Source organism: Fragaria vesca, linkage group LG3, assembly GCF_000184155.1.
Source record: "Fragaria vesca subsp. vesca linkage group LG3, FraVesHawaii_1.0, whole genome shotgun sequence".
Lineage (NCBI taxonomy): Eukaryota > Viridiplantae > Streptophyta > Magnoliopsida > Rosales > Rosaceae > Fragaria > Fragaria vesca.
The window spans coordinates 11242869-11265217 of NC_020493.1; the positions used below are offsets into that span (position 1 = coordinate 11242869).

At 37.0% G+C, this 22349-nt stretch overlaps 3 protein-coding genes and 2 pseudogenes across 4 annotated transcripts; 2 read left to right on the plus strand and 3 right to left on the minus strand.

Moving 5' to 3' along the window:
• The first annotated feature begins 2103 nt into the window (after positions 1-2103).
• Positions 2104-6201, plus strand: LOC101297621 (mitochondrial inner membrane protease subunit 1-like). The gene is made up of 5 exons (XM_004294138.1): positions 2104-2325; positions 2413-2637; positions 3927-4037; positions 4882-4949; positions 5677-6201. The coding sequence occupies exons 1-4, from the start codon at positions 2206-2208 to the stop codon at positions 4924-4926; spliced, it is 501 nt and encodes a 166-aa protein (XP_004294186.1). The 5' UTR covers positions 2104-2205; the 3' UTR covers positions 4927-4949; positions 5677-6201.
• A 31-nt stretch (positions 6202-6232) lies between these two features.
• On the plus strand, positions 6233-9321 carry LOC101297329 (mitochondrial inner membrane protease subunit 1-like). The gene is made up of 4 exons (XM_004294137.1): positions 6233-6586; positions 7072-7182; positions 8027-8075; positions 9171-9321. Exons 1-4 carry the CDS (start codon positions 6428-6430, stop codon positions 9242-9244), a joined length of 393 nt encoding a protein of 130 aa, XP_004294185.1. The 5' UTR covers positions 6233-6427; the 3' UTR covers positions 9245-9321.
• Positions 9322-9790: 469 nt separating this feature from the next.
• Positions 9791-12153, minus strand: LOC101299074 (secologanin synthase-like). The gene is made up of 5 exons (XM_004295635.1): positions 11766-12153; positions 11104-11321; positions 10757-11004; positions 10287-10677; positions 9791-10216 (listed from the first exon to the last, which is right to left on the minus strand). Exons 1-5 carry the CDS (start codon positions 12052-12054, stop codon positions 9791-9793), a joined length of 1572 nt encoding a protein of 523 aa, XP_004295683.1. The 5' UTR covers positions 12055-12153.
• An 867-nt stretch (positions 12154-13020) lies between these two features.
• On the minus strand, positions 13021-15518 carry LOC101299366 (annotated as a pseudogene).
• Positions 15519-17358: 1840 nt separating this feature from the next.
• LOC101297915 lies at positions 17359-20803 on the minus strand (annotated as a pseudogene). The gene is made up of 5 exons (XR_184233.1): positions 20515-20803; positions 19875-20092; positions 18435-18682; positions 17946-18336; positions 17359-17849 (listed from the first exon to the last, which is right to left on the minus strand). The product of XR_184233.1 is annotated as a secologanin synthase-like (transcript).
• Positions 20804-22349: the final 1546 nt, after the last annotated feature.

Here is a 22349-nt window from a genome sequence, read left to right on the forward strand (position 1 = left end):
TGAGAGGGATCTCAAAAGGGTGAAGAAGGGAGCCCCTAGAGTTACCAAAGATCCATGATCATGTTGAGTGATTATAAAAGGTTCTCAGACATCATGGCAGTGCCATTGGACTTCGTATAGATTTGTGTTGAGATCTAGGAGTTTTCGGCGGCCCTCATGACTGCATGCACTGCTTGGTTGGTCGGAGAGACGATTGACCCAAGCCTCCAAGTTGACAATGCTGGCTTTCAATGCGGTGTTGCTAGGGTGCGATTAACTCTGCCTCTGAATGCACCAGTAAGGTTGGAAAGGCGTATTAGGGTTTCGCTAATTGATGTGATTCTGGTGAAATTCAGGTAAGAGAGGTTGCTAGGACGTGCATGATGATTAACCACGGTGGTCTTGAGTGTCCGTTGGAGGGAGAGATCGCTCCGGTGCCGGTGATGCAGGTTACTAATGGTAGTGGCCCTAGTGCACCACCGATGGTTTTTTAGGGCAAACCAGCCTCAAACCCTTGCTACACCTATCCCTTCTTTGGCTCCTCTATTCTCCAAGAAGCGTCGAGCAATGTAGATCCGAGAGGTTAATCATTTTCCCTCTCCTGCAAAGGATACAGGTGTGCGGAGAAGCAGAGAGGAGGCAGAGCAGGCTGTAGGGAAGAAAGCACACCACAGACTAGCACTTGTTCCTCTTCCTCTGGCCCCTGAAGAGTTAGGTTTTTCTGTTGGTGTCAATGGTGAATTGGGGGTGCTGAAGACTGGAAAATCCCCAAAAAAACGAGGTTGTCTTCGTGGCAGTAAGAATAAGAGGCTCAGACCGGTGAAGTTGCAGTTCAGAGAATGATCAAGTGGTGAGACAAGCGGCCTCGAGTCAGGAAAGGAGTAGTTTCCTACTCTCACTAGGAAAGATCCCTACATAACATTGGATGGTTATTTTACACATTTTGAAGGAAAGGTACACCGCATTAAGATCTTAGGCCTCAAATCAAAATGCTTTAATCTTCCATGTTTAGAGTTATGTAGGTTATTTTGCTTTCTAGGAGGTCAAAACAAATCCATTTGGATACTAGTTTTTAAGGGAGTTTTTGTTGCTTTCTTTTCTTTATTCGTAGTTTTCAAACTTTTGAGCCTGGTATTGTAAGTAAGAGTTTTTTTTCGGACTTCTCTAAAACCTGACCTTGTATGGTCGTATGATTAATATCAATGGAGTAAATCCGCCTATTTTCAAAAAAAAAAAAAAAAAAAATAAATATTGTGAGAGGTACAGGAATTAGAATCCCATTCATATCACAACTCTCTGAAGTCTTAACTCAAACAGTGTCATTTGAATTTTTTTTTTTGTGGTCCTTTCATCAGTCATTGCTTACTGGGAGAGAAAAACGAAGATGTAGCTAGAGTTGAAGATGGATGATAAAGAATCCATTTATATGTCACACATTAAATGAGATACTATTTACTGCTTCATGAGAAATTCTCTGCTTCACAATATTGAAAATCAAAACCCAGAAATCGTTACATCACTTAGCTTCACATTTTTTTTTTCTTTGACAAAATCACTTAGGTTCACTTGATGCTCTGCCAAACTCTAGTTGTACGTACTTACCAAAACCACTTCATGTAAAAAGTAGTTTAGAAGATCACTCTTCAAGTTTGGAATCCGGTGGAGACAAAGCTGTTGGTGATGCAACTGCATATCAATGGTTACAAAAGGTTGAGGTCTGCTAGTGAATTGTGATTTGGAACTTAGAAGTTCAGTTTTCTTATGTTACGTGTGTCTGTTATATCTATGTGTCTTCTATAAGTCTTACATGCTTAGTTGTTAGAAATGATTTTCCATATTCAGTCATTGTAATTATCGTCCCTATGTGATAAATGCGCTTATGATTCTCGGCTTTCATGTTTGAGTAAATGATAGTCCTCAATGGCTAGCATGTTGTGTAACTGTATGTTTCAATGGTAATTCCACAAAGAAAAAAAAAAAATTACCTCATAGAAAGTTAGAATCACTCTTGAAAAGGGCCCACCCGGCAGAAAACAGGTCATGGATACATCCGCCTGGATCGACCCGACCCGAACCTCTTCAAACCTTTCTCTTTCCTTCCTCTCCAAAATCTTCCGCTCCTGTATTCTATGGCAAGCAAAATTTGCAGTTCGTCCACTACAAATTCTTCTTCCCCAAATTCGTCGGCAAAGATCGGACCTTTTCCAGCTGCATTCTCAAATCTGAATGATGCTCCTCAAACACTGGCGGGCCCTAGCCACCGAAGCCAAGCACGTCTCCTTCACCGTCGCAAAGTTCTTCGGCCTCCTCCACGTCACCGATTCCTACCTCTGCTCCTGCACCCTCGTCCGTAAACCCTAACCCTAATCCCCGTCCCTTCCTCATTTCTCCAAAGCCTCTAACTTTCTCTTCTTTGTTTTCCGGTGGTTGCAGGTGCACGGTCCTAGTATGCTCCCCACCTTCAATTGCAGCGGCGATGTGGTCCTCGCGGAGCACTTCTCCCACCGGTTAGGTAAGGTCGCCCACGGTGACGTCGTCCTGGTTCGGTCTCCGGACGACCCGAAGAGGATGGTGGCCAAGAGGGTCCTGGGCTTGGAGGGCGATGAGGTCACTTCCTCTTTCGATCCCCAACGGATTGTTCAGCACGATAGGATTGTGGTATGACAAATTCCTCATTTTTTTTCGGGTTTCGAAATCCCGAAAGTTTCTGCAGTACAAGTTTCTGTATTTGATGGTAGTTTTTGTGAGTGCATTTCATGATTTTCATGTGACTCATTCGGTGTAGGGGTCTGAGAAGTTATTGTTGATTGGTGAGTATCTTGTTGCTGCAATGCAATGTGGCATGTGTGAAGTTATTTATCTGCGCTTTATGTCTGTCTAGTGTCTCTTTGTAGCTTTTCCTAAATGTGTGTAAATTTTGAACTAAATGTGTCTTACAAGTCTATGCTTTGTTGAGACTGTGTTTGTTGGCTACAAAAATTTCCCAAAAGTACTTATAGAAAAGGAGCCAACCGGATCTTAATGTTCAGATTGTGCTTTGTTGCCCACAAACTTCTCTTTTATTTGTGGAAAACTAACTTATTACATGTTAAATTCTGTATGCGATTCGCCTTTGTGAGTATTAACCGCAAAAGGTTGGATATCAATGTGGGGGAGATTGGTTTGTGAAATGTCAGCTGTTTTGAGAATATATTGGTTTCTGGTTGATGTATGCAGGGCTGGCCTTGAGGTTTCGGGGGCTCAAGGCGAGTCATAGAATCAGGCTCGTGATGTTCATAAAACATGTCTGTGTTTTTTTAAAAATCATTTAGTTTCCTAAGATTCATTATAAATAATAATTCAAAATTGTATTGCGTAATAGCGTAATTCAGTCAAAATATTTGTAAAATTTAAATTAGTTTCACACCAAACACCGTTATAAAGACAAATAATGAGGAAAAATGTCATATCTACCGAGTTCAAGATGTTAACAACGAGCTAGATAATACCTAAAATTATATGTACTAAAGTAAAACTCGTTGAGTTGTTATAAATGCTTGAACTACAATAAGCTTTATATACTTTTAGTGTCTGAGAAAGACCAGGCTATTAGTTTAAAACTAAACTTGAGCTAAGTCTTTCTTTTACTAATAGAATTATGTTTAATACTTTAAGTATCTCACTTGTAGAATTATTGTTTAATTATCTTATGCAATGCAATGATATAGTGCGTATAAAAAAAATGCAATGCTATAGTTTTTTCATCTATTGTATACATATTTCACAAACTCAAATTTTTTTGGGGCCCCTTAGATTGGGGGCTATAGGCGGGAGCCTTCTGTGCCTACCCCCAAGGCCGGCCATGGATGTATGGTATTTAAATTTCCGTTATCCTTTTGAATTATAATAATGTATTTCTGATATTATGCCTAATTACTTTCTTTATCATATTGGGCATCAATGAATAGGTTCCTAAGGGGCATGTTTGGATTCAGGGAGACAACACTTATGCCTCCTTAGATTCACGGTCATATGGACCTGTGCCTTACGGTCTTATTCAAGGCAGAGTGTTTTTCAGGGTAATGCTATTTCTCCTTTCTAAAACATACTAAGTTTGTGAACACGTATATATTCAATCATTCTTGTTTTTGTTTGGAATTCCGTCCCTGACAATAATAGGGGTGTGTAGTTTATGTGCTGAAATTTATGCTTTTCTGTAACACTTTTATTAATTTATTCTTACCCCAGGGTTGATAGGATTCTTTGGGACACTTATGCCCCTTATCTAGTTTTGGATGTTGTCTATGATTAATGTCTTCAATATTGTTATGGCTACTTCATTGTTAGCTCTACTACTGTTATCTATTAATGGTGGAGAATGAATGTTGTCCCCAACTTAAATTCACAATTGTGATATTGGTTGATGTTGCTAAATAATCATCTGCTTTTTCGTGATCAATGAGAAACTTGTACTTGGTTTTCTGATTTTATTTTATTATAGATGTTCACAGCTTTGAAAACTAGTTTCTTTTGTTGCTGGCGGTCTTATTTGTTAGAGGGATGGGGTGGATGCCCTTTAGGATTGAGTGTGTGTATGGTCTGTTATATTGACTTCAGTTACCACTGTTTTTAAGGACTTCTATTTGACATATCAGTTAACTGTTCTGTTCTGAGGATGGCTTCTTGCGTTTTCTGGTTGCTAGTCTGTGTTGTGTTTTGTTATTACCTTAAGGGTGTAAATTTGTTCTCTCTCTCTCTCTCTCTCTCAAGTAAATTCATTGTTTTGCCTAATAGAAGTGGTTACTGAAATACTTCAAATATTTTGTTTCATATACTTTTCATGAAGTAATGTTCATCAGTTTATGACATCCATTTATGCTTTTAGGAGGGAGCAGCTGAATTTTATCTTTTTCATGTTATTAGGTATGGCCACCTGATGGCTTTGGATTAGTAAATGACCGAGCTTAAGATTTTTGTCTCTATTGCTGAAGGTAAATCTCTATTGAATTCTCTTTGCATGAGATTTTTGTATTTGCAAGGGGAGGGAGGGAGGGAACTGCAAAGACTTTCTCTTTTGATTCAATCTGAAGTTTTTTAAACACTTGGATCATTTTCTTATTATCCGGGGGTTGGACCATTCTAAACAGCTAGTGAATGTTAACAATGGTGCTACTTACTTTCTGATTATACCACTGCCGCACACACCTCATGATGTTCATGTAAGAGGAAATTTCCAGAGTAAAAGTTTCTATTGTTATATAGAAGCTTGTTGACAACTTGAGTCCTGCTACGGGAAATAATTCCATTTCTTGACAAGATACATTACTCTATATGTTCCTCCCCAAATGTTTATCGCACACTACTGCTGCGTACAGGAATTGACAAGTTAATAATTGTTAGCAGATGATCCAATAGAAGAAAAATTATTAAGTGAAAGATAGTCTTGGTTAGTTGGTTTCATTGCTGGGTAAAATAGTTTAGGTCAATGCATATGTAGTTCCTCTGGAGTATCTCCAGAATACTTCTACATTGCATAGCTTTGTACATATGGCACAGCCTTTACGGTCTATTAGTTATAAGGAATTATTAGAATGGTTACAGCTCTCAAGTTGAATATGAATCTAGATTTAATGTTATTGAGCTTCAAAAGAACTGTATAATCATCGTTTCTGATATTTATTGTTTGCTTCCCTGATTGCGAACTTTCTACCTATGCAGGTTCTGGATCTGTGCCAAACTGAAGGGGTTCTACTTCATTATTTATGTTGCCTCTGAGACTTCGGAAGACCACTCGGGTTTGAATTCTGGGACATCAACACACGTTCTCTATCATGATGAACAGCACCTATCGGGATATAAGATGGTCCAGCTGGTACAGTGAAGTCTCCTTTCTGATCTCCTCATTAACCTCCCTATATGTCTGAATGCCGGGTGGCTGCAAGCTGAGAACTTCATGTAGAATCATTTTGTCACCTGCAACAAAGCAATTTTAAATTATGTACAAGTTTGAGCTCTATACTGTCTTCCCGCGATGTTTTGCATTGTGCATCTGAATCAAATTGTATCCATTCTTTGTGAGCGGAAATGATACTCCATTAGATTTAATCAGTATAAAGTTTAGAACTAGGGTTGATAAGGAAAAAAAAAAGAGAGTAAACAAGTACTTAAGTTCAGTATTTAAAATTTGACCAAAAAAGTTTTCTTTTGGTTGGAGATGCAAAATTATAAAATCCGAAACTCTTCAAATCTTTCGCTCCTCTGTATTCTCTGGCAAGCAAAACTTGCTGTTGACAATAAATTCGTCAGCAAAAGATCGAACCTCTACCAATGTGGCGATTCCTAGCAGGCGCCGCCAAGACCTTCGGCTTCATCCACTTCATCGACTCCTACATCTTCTCCTTTGGCTATGTCCGTAAACCCTAAACCCTCCCTTCCTCATTCATCCAAACCCTCTTAACCTCTACCGAGTATGCTCCCCACCTTCAATTCCACCGGCGACATCTTTCTTGAGGAGCGCTTATCCCACCGGTTTGGGCGGCTCGTCCCCGGTGACGTCGTCGTTGTTCCGTCACCCGATAACCCCAAGATGATGGTCGCCAAGCGGATCATCGGTTTGGAAGGTGATAAGGTCAAGTTTTTCGACCCCCATCGGATTTTTTCCAGCATGGGTCCACCGTGATACGTCGAATACCTCATCCTTTCATCCTTTCGGGTTTTCGAAACCCCGAAAGTCGTGATTATTTTGCATTTTGATGATTGTTTTTTATGAGTGCATTTGATAATTTTCATGCGACTGCAATCCGCTTTTGCAGCTTTTCCGGCAATATCTGTAAATTTTGAACTAAATGTGTGTCTTACAGAAGTTTATGTTATCAGTCAATTTAGGAGGCGTGATAATTCGGTAGTATTCCAGAGCTCTATGTATAATTTCCTTCTAGCTTAGGATTATTGCTTCTTATTAACACTTTTTAGCAGTAGGGTTTCTAGAATATTTGTGTTCATTAGTTTTAGAATATTGGTGTTTAAATTTCCATCTTTCTTTTGAATTATAATACTGTGTTTATGATGGTATGCCTATTTACTTTCTTTATCATATTGGGCGTCAATGAATAGGTTCCTAAGGGGCATGTTTGGATTCAGGGAGACAACACTTATGAATCCCATGATTCACGGTCACATGGACCTGTGCCTTACGGTCTTATTCAAGGCAGAGTGTTTTGCAGGGTAATGCTACTTCTCCTTCCTAAAACATAGAGTTTGTGAATACTTATATATTCAGTCATTCTTGTTTTTGTTTGGATTTCTTACCCTGCTGATAATAGTGGTGTAGTTTATGTGATGAACTATATGCTTTCTGTAATATATTTATTCGATATGTTCTTACCCCAGGGTTGATAGGATTTATGAGAGATGCTTATTCCCCTGAGCTAGTTTTGGATGTTGTTTATGAATAATGTCCTCAGTATTGCTATGGCTACTTCATTGTTAGATCTATTACTGTTATCTATTTGTGGTGGAGAATGTTACGCTAAACTGAATCTAAAATTGTTAAGAATGTAAGATATCGGTTGATGTTGCTGATTAATCACATGTTATTATCACGAGTACCATGCTGGAAGACTTGCAATTGGTTTTTTCTTTGTTATTAAATATTTTCAATTTTTCACAGCTTTAAAACTAGTTTCTTATTAATGTCGGGCTTGTTTGTTGCTTGGCAGTGTGCTATGGATGAAGCAAAATATAATAATTTTTAGGTTTATAAGGGGGTGGGAGTGGGTGACCTCTGGTATTAAGTGTGTGTAAGTGTGTTGGTCTGCTATATTGACTTCGGTTAACAGTTACCACTGTTATTAAGGACTATACTATATGATGAATCGGCTGTAGTAAGGCCGGTTCTTTGCATTTTCTGGTTGCTAATCTGTATTTTTTTTCTTAGCTGAAGGGTGTGGACTACTGGATAAATATTTTTCCACTAATTTAGTTTCATGTACTTGCATGATAATCACTGTTTATGACATCCATTTATGCTTTTAGGAGCGGCTGAACTTAATATATTTCATGTTATTAGGTATGGCCGTTTGATGATTTTGGATTCGTGCGTGACCAAGTGGCTGAAGGTAAATCTTTATTGAATTCTCTTTGCATGAGATTTTTGTATTTGCAAGGGGAGGGAGGGAGGGTGGGTACTGCAAAGACTTTCTCTTTTGATTGAATATGAAGTTTTTTAAGCATGATAATTTTTGGATTAAATTCATTTCACCCTCGTGACGTTTCGAGTTGACCTCATTTCAGCCCCCGATCTCCCAATTTTGAAAATTTACCCCCTGAATTTCTAAATTTCATCAGCTTTGCTTATTCGCTAAGAATCCGTCAAAATTGAACGTTAATTTTGACTTTTTAGCTCACTTTTAGGGCTAGATCAGTCGGTTAACGACAAAAATCACACTTTATTTCCCAATTTCTAAGATTTCATGTTGGCATATTTAACCTTCAAATTGGACAAAATCTTAGCAAATAGGCTAGACTGATGAAAATTGGAAATTCAGGGGTAAATTTTCAAAATTGGGAGATCGGGGGCTGAAATGAGGTCAACTCGAAACGTCAGGAGGGTAAAATGAATTTAATCCATAATTTTTTATTATACGAGGGCGTGACCATTTTAAACAGCCGGTGAACGTTAGCAATAGTGCTACGCTGCTACTACTTACTGATTATTATTCTTTTGATACGTACTTAGGCTCTGATTATACCACTACTGCACACAGCTTACGATATTCCTGCATGTTGGAAATCTCCGTATTAAAGATTTCTAGGAAATAATTTATTTCTTTGGCAAGAAATATTACTCTATGTTCCTCGCCAAATGTTTATCACACACTACTGCTGCTTACAGGAATTGATAAGTTAACTGTCAGCAAATGATCCAATAGAAGAAAAATTAATTAGTTAAAGATAGTCTTGGTTTCATTGCCGGGTAAAATAGTTTAGGTCAATGCATATATAGTTCCTCTGGAATATCTCCAGAATACTTCTACATTGAAAAAGTTTCTACATAGAGTCTGTTAGTTATAAGGAACGATTAGAATTTAGGCAGCTCTCGTAGTTGAATTCGAATCTAAATTTCATGATATTGAGCTTCAGAAGAACTGTAAAAACATCGTTTCTGATATTTATTGTTTGCTTCCCTGCTTGCCAACTTTCTACCTATGCAGGTTCTGGACCTGTGCCAAATGAAAAGTGTTCTACTGCATTGCCTCTGGGACTTCAGAAGACCACTCGGGTTTGATTTTGGGGACATCTACACCCTTTCTCTATCACGATGTGAATATAAGATGGTCCAGCTGGTACAGTGAAGTGTCATATCTGATCTCATAATTAACCTATAGGTCTGAATGCCGGGCGGCTGCAACCTGAGAACCTCATGTAGAACCTCATGTAGAATCATTATGTACATGTTTGAGCTCTAACTGTCTTCCCGCAATGTTTTGCATGGTTCATCTGAATCAGTTGTGTCCATTAGGGGAAATGATACTCCATTAGTCCATTAGGCATTAGATTGACCAGTACAAAGAAGTTCTGAACCATGATTATCAAGATGAGTAAATAAAGAGAACAAGTATCAAACTCTGAACTTTGCCCCCAGCTTCACAAATTAGTTAATACCAGTTCTTCACAAATTTAATTATTTACTGCAAATCAACACAGTTAAATTAAGTCTCAAAATGTAACAATCTCTCTGAGAAAATATTTTACTTTAGAGTTCAGACAAATAACTACATACTTCGAAAGTAAGATGTACTGTTCGATACCATTTTTGTTACAGTACTTTTCCTTAACGTTTATGCAACATGACAGGAGCACCATACTGTGGTTGAAGTGTTATAAGAGCAGAAGGAGCATGAGCATAAGATGGAGAAAGCTCAAATGTAAAGTGTTGCAAGATCAATGCCAAGGCCAATTTCGCTTCTGTCATAGCAAAGTTTTGCCCAATGCAAATCCTAGGACCTGCTCCGAAGGGAAAGAACGAGAGCTGGCCCTTTGTTGCCTTCGAAACTCCTTCAGAAAACCTCTCTGGCTTAAACTCTTTTGCATCATCACCCCACAGTTCCTTGTCATGGTGAATGAGCAGTGCTGGTAACCCGACTTGGACTCCAGCTGGTAATGAGAATTTCCCGAATTGTGTTTTCTTACGTGTGGTTCGAGAAACCACAACTAATGCTGGGTATAATCGTAGAACTTCAAGCAAAACCATCGTTACCTGAGGAATCATACACAGGTGAGTTTAACTAATATCACAGATCATTCCATTACGCATTACAAATACTTACTGCTTTTAGGTGAGTTAAACCATCAAAGTCCGGCTTGTTCATTCCAAAGACCTGCAAAACCTCTTCTCTTGCTTGGTCTTGCCAATTCTGATTTTGACAAAGCAATACCATTGTCCAAACCAATAACACTGAAGTGGTCTCTTGCCCAGCAAAGTAGAAAAGCTTACATTCCTCAATCACATCTTCAATACTCATACCAACATTTTTGTTGTTCTTCCCATGATCCTGAATGTCCTTCATGTTGGACTCCAAAAGTGCACCCAATAAGTCATCCTTGGTGGCTTCACCTGCCTTAATGGCTTGCTCTCTTTTATTTATAATACCCTCGACTAAACCTCTTATTTCTTCATGAATTTGTTTCATCCTCTTGTTCATCTTAGTTGGTACAAACCTACACAATAAAACTGCTTCAATCAGAAAGCAACCTTAAGGAATTGTGATGTAACATCTCAAGGAAGTTTAATTTTTACCTCCATCCTGGAATGTAAACTCTTTGTACGGTTTTCATTGCATATACTGCTTGCTCTTTTAGGAGTTCAAATATTTTTTGTCCTTCTTGATAGCTACTTCCAAATGCTGTTCGAGAAATCACATCAGCTGTTAAATTTTGAAGAGAAGGCCAGACATCAATCTCACATGACGAACCCTCTTTGGACACAACAGTCTCCCATTCTTTGATCATGTCATTACAACTTTGGTAAAATGCCGGTAACATACGCTGTTTACACAAAACCACAGTTGATCATTACAAACAAAGAAGTAAGTTAACCCTTACTTTGATTCTTTACAGTGTGTGCGCGCGCGCTGTGTATAATACCTTTACTTTTTCGGAATGGAATGTTGGGTTGATAATCCTTCTGTGTTTAGCCCATTTCTCCCCTTCATAGTTTGCAAGACCTGTTGATAGCAACTTGATAAGTGGGTTTGATACTGGCTTTGGGAAATCACTAGGTTTTGCAAACACATCTTTCAGATCTTCCGGATTCATAATGTTCACCCGTGGTAGAGGGCCAACCCATACAAAAGAGTTTTTACCTGAAAAAAGTTACAAGTTATAACCCTCAAGTCAGCATTATTATTATAAGTTAATATACATCTGTAAGTTTGGTCCTTTTTAAATTTAGTTTTCTGACTTCGAAAGTTAAACTAAGTAAAACAGTAACTTTTAGACGTATTCAAAGTTTCAAACATATGTAAAACATATCAAGTACGTATGTAATATATATGAAACTGTCCATCAATCATATGTATCTAAGTATCTAACCACAACATCTTGTGAAGAATCGTCAAACATATGCACAAATTAATTACTCGTAAAGGATATGTAAAACATATGTATAGGAAATAACGTGCTATGGATGTTTGAGCTAGATCCAAGTTTACAACGCCTCATGGTTAACTCTATAGCTATTTAACCTTGTTAATCACAAACATATGGACCTTAATTTTTACTGTTAATTATGTAAAGTACGTACTTACCGTAAGTTTTAACAGTTTGATCGAGAAGAGGTATGACTCGAGGTGATATGTCATGGGAGGTTGAGAGGTTCATGGGTTTTGATTTTGCTTCTTTCACCATGATAGCATTCTCTTTCATATCTCCATAAAAAAGCCTGTAAGCATTGCCTTGGAAGCCTTGCTGCCTCAAACATCTTTCGAGCTTCTTTGGCTTAAACCACACCCAATCCAGAAGACTCCATGCCCATCGAACTATTATGCTCACAAAGACAAGGCTCAGGGCTACACTAGTAGCCACTGCTGCTTCCATATTTGACGTCTGTATATTTAGCGCTACAGCTAATAAGCTTTTGAAACAAAACAGGGAGCGAAAGAGAACCTCTAATCTAGCTAATAACTGAGAGCGAGGTTATTAGCTTCCTCAACTTTTTGCCTCTACCCTGAAAGTCTCATAAATAATAGAAGTTGGAAATCTATGGAAAAACGACACTCGATCAGAAATTTCTCGTACATGAAAATATCTGAAATAAATTTATTTTTTTCTGAAATAGTTAATGGCATGATTTCTGTTTGTGGATACGTAAAAATTTGTTGTCATTTGTTTGGAATTTGGGATTGAATTTTGTCTTTGCCACGCATAATACTCCACATCTCTGTGTAGTGTAAGCATGATCACATGTATATGTGCAGGAGGAGGAGATAAGAGAATTAGCAAACAAGTGATCGATCTCTATCTTCGTGGTGTTTGTGGTGCCATGAAAATATATCATATGTACGTGATTTTAAGTGGTTTTCGCGTCTTTCCCCATCACAATCATAAATTTGTTGTCATACTCCTGCGCGGTGGTGTTGTGATTGTTATATCTTATGGCCCTGCCCTCTTTCTTATTCCTTTTATTTTTACTTTTGATTCAATGCTTCTCTTCTTATTGAATAACTAGATGGTTTGGTAATTTATTTCAAGTTATCTCTGAGGTAGATCATTATGATATGTGATCTCTTAGCATAACTGTGATTTTTGTAGCCAAATTAGACTCAAAATACATACGTTCTTTGGCTAGCTGATGGTGCCATAAAAGATGGTTTCTAGCCTTGATATGCGTTTCGTTGTAGGACGTACGTATGGGAATTTGGAAGCTCTCCATAAAACATTTTCTGTATCTATCTGCAATGATATTCATAATTTCAGACAAGCACAAGTATATAAAGTTGAGAAAAGTATCATGCTATAAGCTTAAATGTCGTTTAACAACACTTTCATCACGTACACAACTTGTTAACGTTTATGTAAAATGATAGGAGCACCATACTGTGGTTGAAGGGTTATAAGATTAGAAGGAGCATGAGCATAAGATGGAGAAAGCTCAAACGTAAAGTGCTGCAAGATCAGTGCCAAGGCCATTTTCGCTTCAGTCATTACAAAGTTTTGTCCAACGCAAATCCGAGGACCTGCTCCAAAAGGAAAGAACGAGAGCTGGCCCTTTGTTGCCTTCGAAACTCCTTCGGAAAATCTCTCTGGCCTGAACTCTTTCGCATCATCACCCCACAGTTCATTGTCATGGTGAATAACCAGTGCTGGTAACCCAACTTCGACTCCAGCCGGTAGTGAGAGTTTCCCAATTTGTGTTTTCTTATGAGTGCTTCAAGAAATCTCAACTACGGTTGGGTATAGTCGTAGAACTTCAAGTAAAATCATGGTTACCTGAGGCATCATTCATATAAAAATACATGTAAGGTTAACTCATATCGATCCACGAACATTCTAGTAATTCAAGAAACTTTACCAGTTTAGAGTGAAAGTAATATATACGTACTACTTTTAGGTGAGTTAGATCATCGAAGTTGGGCTTGTTCATTCCAAAGACCTGCAAAACCTCTTGTCTTGCTCGATCTTGCCAGTTCTGATTTTGACAAAGCAATACAATTGTCCAGCCCAATAACACTGAAGTGGTCTCTTGCCCAGCAAAGTAGAAAAGCTTACATTCCTCAATTACATCTTCAATACTCATCCCAACATCTTTGTTGTTCTTCCCATGATCCTGAATGTCCTTTAAGTTCGACTCCATCAGTGCACCTAATAAGTCATCTTTGGTGGCTTCACCTGCCTCAATGGCTTGCACTCTCTTATTTATAATCCCCATGAGTAAACCTCTGATTTCCTTGTCAATTTGTTTCATTCTCTTGTTCATCTTAGTGTAAAAACCTACACAATGAAACAGCTTAATGAGAAAGAGAGAATGAGAGATAAAGGAATGTAGATGCATTTAACATGTAAAGGAAGTTTAACTTTTACCTTCGTCCTGGAATGTAAACACTTTGTATAATCTTCATTGCATATATTACTTGCTCTTTTAGGAGTTCAAATATTATCCTTCCTTCTTGATAGCTACTCTCAAATAATGTTCGGGAAATCACATCAGATGTTAAATTTTGAAGAGAAGGCCAGACATCAAACTCATATGAACTCTCTCTGGACACCATGGTCTCCCATTCTTTAATCAAGTCATTACAGCTTTGGTAAATTGCCGGTAGCATGCGCTGTTGCACAAAATCACAACTAATCAATATTAATTTGAACAAGTAGAGAGTACTTACAGGGTCGATCTTGGCGCCACCAAAAGTTCTTTGATATATAATTTCATTCTACGTATTTATTTGATACCTTTTGCTTCTCGACGTGGAATGTTGGGTTGATAATCCTTCTGTGTTTAACCCATTTCTCCCCTTCACAGTCTACAATGCCTGTTGCTATGTTTCTAAGTGGTTTGATGATGGCTTTTGAAAATCACGATATCTTGTGAAGACATCTTTCAAATCTTCTAAATTCATAATATTCCCTCGTGGTATGGGGCCAATCCATACAAAAGAATTGCTACCTGAACAAAATAATATGTTAAATTGTTAATACCCTCAACTCCTCAAGTCACTACATGTTATTTGATATGTATAAATAGGTATATCTTTTCTTTTTTAATTTTCTGATTCAAGTGTAACACGATAAAATTTACCGTGTCAATTAGTATTTCACACAGATTTTTGTTGCCGTTATTATTGTATAAAATAGTATGAGTCCAGTAAAAATTTTTCCACACCGTTTTTTATATAACTAAACATTTCTTACAGATTTCCGTAAGAATTAAATAGTGTATGAGAAAAGAATCTGAGTGAGATGTTTTTTTTGCTAGTAGTGTGTATTCGTCTAATATTAACTACGTATATAGAATCTCTAATATTAGTTCGTTTAAGGTTTTCATTCATTTATGTCAAGCCCACCGATCATATATACCTAACCAAGACTCTTGTAAAAATCCTTCAAACTCCTGTAAATTATGATATGTAAAACATAGGAACTGATCTATGAATCTTTGAGCTAGCTAGGTCCAAGTTGACAACGCCTGATTCTAACTCTGATCTAATGATCACAAACTATGCAACTTATTACTGTCAATTACATAAAGTACCTACTTACCGTAAGTTTTCACAGTTTGATGAAGAAGAGGAGCGACTCGAGGTGCTATGTCATGGGAGGTTGAGAGGTTCATGGGTTTCGAATTTGCTTTGAGCATGATAGCGTTCTCCTTCATGTCTCCATACAAAAGCCTGTAGGAATTGCCTTGAAGGCCTTGCTCCTTCAAACATCTTTCTAGCTTCTTCGGCTTCAGCCATAACCAATCCAGCACACCCATGCCCACCTTACTATTATGCTTACAAAAACAAGGCTCAGTGCTACCCAACTAGCCACTGTTACTTCCATATTATTTGAGGAATTGAGACAATATCTCGAGCTAGCTAAGATATGGAGGTTATGGTTTACCGGTCGGATGTGTGGTACTTATTGTGAAGAACTATCTCGTTAAGGCATAGATGAAAGCGAGTCAACACCGGCCCTAAAAATCTTTCAAATCTAGCGATTGGATCACTGATGAAGCAGAGTTCCTAGCTCTTTCTTTATAGGATGTCAACTGCCATTGATCGATAAATAAAATACCATTATTGTCTAGTAGGCATATATTTTTCTACAAGCAAGCGTCAGTAGATGCTCCATACTAATATAAGTATCAATGTATCATACTTAAAAAACTCTCCAACTCTACTCCCAAAAAAAAAAAAAAAAACTCTCCAACTCGGTATTTGTTGGATTAAAATTTCTGCACCTCAGCATATTTTTCGATTGTTCATCGAAAAAAATAATAAATTTTTGATTAGTCTTACCGTGCAATATGCCGGTCGTACTAGAATGGATCACATGTGAGTTATTGTTTAAGCATTTTCTTGGAAAGTAGTTGAAAATTGTGGAAGATCAAAACCTAATTGTATTATATTCATTTCAATTTTTATTTAATTTTTAAACGGTGTTATATATTCACACCTTATTTTCCTATTCACACACGATGCTAAAATAAAATAGGGCAATGTCACCTACCAAAAGCACACTGGCCCAAAAGAAGAGAAGAAGAATGGGTGCCCAACATTGCCAAACCAACCCTAATCTCACAATCCACACGACGTTCAGCCCAAACCCATAGTTTGAACTTTAGGGTTTCCCGCTAAGAAACTCAGGGTATCAATCCTCATAAGAAAAATTGAGCATAAGAGACGTGGTGATTTTCTTTAATAGAATGGAAGACCACGTCAGACTGCCATGTGGTCTTTTAGGAACACTCTCTCCCCTTAACGACAGTCACTTATTTTTTTTATTTAAAATTCTGAGTGGTCTAATAATATAATTTAACCCACATTCACCCCTTGCATGGTTCCACCAAATTTGAGTTATATGATTGCCTATGGCAACCACATGACACTGCCACTTAGTAATCAAAGACCAGAGAGAATAATTACTCGCCTCTCTCATAAACTTTGCTCTATGCTACTTAATGTCTTGAACTTAATTTGCAGTCCATTTAGACACGGTTCCAGAGCCAGAGTAGTACAGTTATGCGTCATCCTTTCTTATACAGATTTTTTTCTCTGCCTCTTTCTTCGGGAATTGACTTGGGCGAGCATCTTCTCCCTAGAAGCAATGCTCGCCTGAGATGTAGATTAGTTTCAAACTGTCCAAGAGATGTATTAGCATTTTATCCATATCATATAAAAATCCGAAAGTACTTTAGGTGGAATCCCAATTCTAACTAACTGTGTTAAAGGGTAATATGATCCTCCTTAATAAATCTTGTTGACCTGAAATGCAGTTTTTGGGTTCCTCGATATTTTTAGCACATATGGGAAGCTCTCTCTATGATCTGTATATTTGTATCTAGTCTCAGTTTGAAGAAATCAACTTCCATTACATTCCTTTTGAAGCAACTTCGTTGTTGATTTGATCAGTAGTTTGGGTCACTAGTTGACGCTTTCAACGCTCAATGCATTTAACTTTGATAACTTAAATATAGGTTGTAATAGGGGTTTCAAGTCGTAACTTTTATGTTTCTTCTCAATATAAAAAGAAGTTAGAGAAAATATATATCATGCTACAAGCTTAAAGTACAGATAAAGTTCTACTATACAGACCTGCTTTCAAAACTATTTTTTTCAAAACATGACACCCTACCACCCCGTCCAAAACACTTGCAATTATTCTTATTAGTGTGTGTGTCTATATATATGACATGTAGCGCTGCACATCAGACAAGTACGAAATACACGTACAACACTGTCGCCGGTCGTCACATACACAACTCGTTAACGTTTGTGTAAAATGATAGGAGCACCATACTGTGGTTGAAGGGTTATAAGATTAAAAGGAGCATGGGTATAAGATGGAGAAAGCTCAAATGTGAAGTGTTGCAAGATCAATGCCAAGGCCAATTTCGCTTCCATCATGGCAAAGTTTTGTCCAATGCAAATCCGGGGACCTGCTCCGAAAGGAAAGAACGAGAGCTGGCCTTTTGTTGCCTTCGAAACTCCTTCCGAAAACCTCTCTGGCCTGAACTCTTTTGCATCATCACCCCACAGTTCCTTGTCATGGTGAATGAGCAGTGTTGGTAACCCGACTTCGACTCCAGCTGGGAGTGAGAATTTCCCGAGTTGTATTTCCTTATGAGTGGTTCGAGAAAGCACAACAACTGCCGGGTATAATCGTAGAACTTCAAGTAAAATCATGGTTACCTGAGGCATCATACATATAAAAATATATATAGGTGAGGTTAACTCTAGTAATTCAAGAAACCCTTTCAGTTTAGAGTAAAAGTAATATATACTTACAACTTTTAGGTGAGTTAGACCATCAAAGTCGGGCTTGTTCATTCCAAAGATCTGCAAAACCTCTTCTCTTGCTCGATCTTGCCAAATCTGATTTTGACAAAGTAATACCATTGTCCAGACCAATAATACTGAAGTGGTCTCTTGCCCAGCAAAGTAGAAAAGCTTACATTCCTCAATCACATCTTCTATACTCATCCCAACATCTTTGTTGTTCTTCCCATGGTCCCGAATTTCTTTTAAGTTCGACTCCATCAGTGCACCTAATAAATCATCTTTGGTGGCTTCACCTGCCTCAATGGCCTGCTCTCTTTTACTTATAATCCCCATGAGTAAATTTCTTATTTCTTTGTCAATTTGTTTCATCCTCTTGTTCATCTTAGTTGGTACAAATCTACATGCACAATAAAATTAATACCTCAATGAGAAAAGAGAGATAAAGGATTTTTGATGCATGCATGTAACATCATCTAAAGGAAGTTTAACTTTTACCTCCATCCTGGAATGTAAACACTTTGTATGCTTTTCATTGCATACACTGCTTGCTCTTTTAGGAGTTCAAATATTTTTCTTCCTGCTTGATAGCTACTCCCAAATGCTGTTCGAGAAATCACATCTGCTGTTACATTTTGAAGAGAAGGCCAGACATCAATCTCACATGACGAACTCTCTTTCGACACCACGGTCTCCCATTCTTTAATCATCTCATCACAACTCTGGTAAAATGCCGGCAACATACGCTGTTGCACAAAATCACAACTTATCAATATTAATTTGAATAAATAGAGAGTTACAAGTTCTTGGCAACCCAAAAATTCTTATACATATGGAATAATATTGTGAGAAATTTTAAATACACACCCTTAATATCTTAATACACACCCCTTACTTAATACACCACCTATCAAGTTTTTCATTTCAGTATTATACTTAATACACATTCCAAACTGCCTAAAATGCTCTTAATTTAATAAATATACCATTATTTAATATAATTAATATATATTTACTATTTTGTACCTCTTTTTACATATTATTTCGTCTAATTTTTGCTAGAAATTTTTTGTTATCATCGTTCAATTTATAATCAAATGATTATTATTATATCCCAACTCCAAATCACCATTACTATTTTTCAAAATTCACAAGCTAGTAGAACTGTAGAAGTACAGTAGCTATTAAACATAGATAGCTAGTTACTCGATAAAACATGTCATGGTAAAAATGCAGTACTTGATAATATGATCTACAAGATAAACTAAAGCTGATACAGATAAAAATAAAAAATAAAGAAGAAGAAAGAAGATAACCTAGATGAATTGTGGAGAAAAGTTAGGGTTAGGGGAGAAGACGTGCTTTCGATAATTTTATGGTAGAAGATGTTAAAAAGAATACTTCTAGCGCGATTATTTTTTTCTTCAAATAATAGATGTTTATTTTAGTCATTTAACTTACCTATAAAATCTCAATAGAAACATAAAATAATAGAGGTGTGTATTAAGAGATTAGGGGTGTGTATTTAAAATTTCTCTAATATTGTGTGTGTGTGTATATATATACCTTTGTAAATGTCTCCACAAAAAATAAAATAAAATAAAATAAAACAGGAAAATTAATGAGTATTATTGATACTTAGAGTGAAATTATGTATACTTTTTATATATACTAGCATTTTACTCGTGTATTTACACGGGACACGATCACGATCACCTTTAAAGAAACTTGAGTAGTGGTTAATTTTGGTTTTCCACTACTCAAGTTGTTTTTATTAATTATCTCTATGTTTTATTTTCTTTTGTTTATTTTGTTGTTTACTATAATGACCCTTGTTTTTGTTTGTTTTAGTTGACTATTAAATGTAATTATGGCAGTTCACAATTTGGTAAATTCCCTAACTGCTGGCTTTATTATAGTAGAGTAGAGATAAAATACCTTTAGCTTGTCAAAATGGAATGTTGGGTTGATGATCCTTCTGTGTTTAGCCCATTTCTCCCCTTCATAGTTTGCAAGACCTGTTGCTAGCAACTTCACAAGTGGGTTTGAATGTGGCTTTTGAAAATCAATGAATTTTGTGAAAACGTCTTTTAAATCTTCAGGATTCATAATGTTCACCCGTGGAATAGGACCCATCCATACAAAAGAGTTCTTACCTGAAAAGGTTATTGTCAATCACCCTCAAGTCAGACATGCTATGAATTATATCATATCATATATATGATCGATCTCATTTTACTTCTTTTTCTGGTTCAAGAATTAAATAATAAGTTCAAAATGTATCCATCCATGATCTCATAATATCAAGTGAGTATGTAAAAACTCTTCTACCGGTTCACTTCAGGTTTTCTTTCATCTATGTCGTCAAACTGGCAATCAGTCATACATATATCTAATCTAACCATATTACACCTGTAGAAAACCCTTCAATCATATGGGCGCACAAATTGATTAGTCGTGAACGATGCAAAACATATATAGGAAATGATGTGCTAACTCTATTTGATCACGAAACTAGTGCAACTTATTAGTTATTTCGTCAGTTATATATATGAATTGAAGGTACGTACGTACTTACTGTAAGTTTTCACAGTTTAATGGAGAAGAGGAGTGACTCGAGGTGTTATGTCATGGGATGTTGAGAGGTTCATGGGTTTCGATTTTGCTTTTTTGAGCATGATAAAGTTCTCCTCTGTGTCTCCATACAAGAGCCTGTAAGAATTGCCTTCGAAGCCTTGCTGCCTCAAACATCTTTCGAGCTTCTTTGGCTTGAGCCACCCCCAATCCAGAAGACTCCATGCCCATCTTACTATTATGATAACAAAGACGAGGCTCCGGGCTACACTAGTTGCCACTTTTACTTTCATATTTTGGCGTCTGTATATTTAGAGATAGAGCTAAGCTCTGAAACAAAACAGAGAGAGCGAAGAGAGAGATGGGTTATGATAGTTGTGTAGTAATGAATTTGAAGAACCTACTAGATTAAAATTAGCAACGTCATGCCTTAAATATGCGAAGCTTGAGGACTTCAACAATTCTTCCACGACTCTCTTTGCCTGTAACCCGAAAGGTAATAAAGATATCCAGAAGTTTCTCATCATAAATAGAAATATCTGAAAGAAATTGTTTTATTTTCCCTGATGAAAAAGAAAGAAAAAAAAAAAAACAAGGAGATAACCCTTACCAGAATACATTGTGATCCATTTATATAAGATACGCGAATATATCTAAAATATACCGATTGTGTTTATACGTCAAATCTGGTGTCATTGGTTTGGATTTTGTGATTGAATTTGGTCCTTGTCACGCAGAAAACTCCAGTTCTCTGTTAGCGGCAGCTATCTTTGTGTACTGCATGTAAGCATGATCACATATGCAGGAGATAAGAACATTATCAAACAAGTGATCGATCTCTATCTTCGTGGGGGCATAAGATATGTCCTCTAATAGATTTTGAGTTGTTTTTCGTGGTGTTTTCTCTTCTCAATTTATTTGTTCTCAACTCCTAAAGCTTTAATTATAAAGACCTGAAATAATAAAAATCTCTTCAATAAACATGCATGTACTCAACTAGACATTAATTAGTAAAGAGTATTGCTCTAATGTCGACATCATTTGCTTTCACACATTGATGGCATACATCTAGTCATACACAATAAACATAGCGGCTTACTGTGGCGTAGCCAGAAAAATAAACTAGGAGGGTCAAAATTTAGTGTTTCCTACATCGTCTACATTCGAGTAGTTTGTATTGCTCAACCCTTACCAACTTGAATAAAAAATATATAAAATATCCATGATGATTGTTTATATTTTGAGTCATTTTTTCAAATTGTAAGGTAGTATGTAATATTACTTAGTCTAAGCGTCAAACTTTACACTAATTATGTAATATAAACATGAAAATGATGATTTATTATGGGTTGTATGGAAAAGTGAGAGAGGTCATTTGAACCCTCTCACTCTCATGTAGCTACGCCACTGGCGGCTTATTGCTTGCATGATGGGTAAAAAAAAACTGAATGTTATAAAATAAATAGCTAAGAGTGAAATGTTGAAAATATGCATTACAATATAGCGCCTGACCATTTTGATAGCTTTGTGAATCGAATTTGGGTTGGGAGGTCCTTTGCGTGATGCTTGATCACTAAGCAACTTGCAATTATTATTATTATTTTTCCAGTTTTTTTTTCCTATTGATTCAGGCAAGTGCTGGACTACGCCAGAAAGTACGGTACGTTGAAGTGGGGTCAGCCACGTGGCATAATAATGTCCACAAATCTTGAATTCGAAAGGCAACTAGGTAGTTTATAATTTAACTTTCGTTAATAGTAAAACAACCCTCACTACCAGGACAAGCACTTTAGCCGACGAAAAATTTCGTCGGCCTGTTATATTAATTCGTCGGCTAAG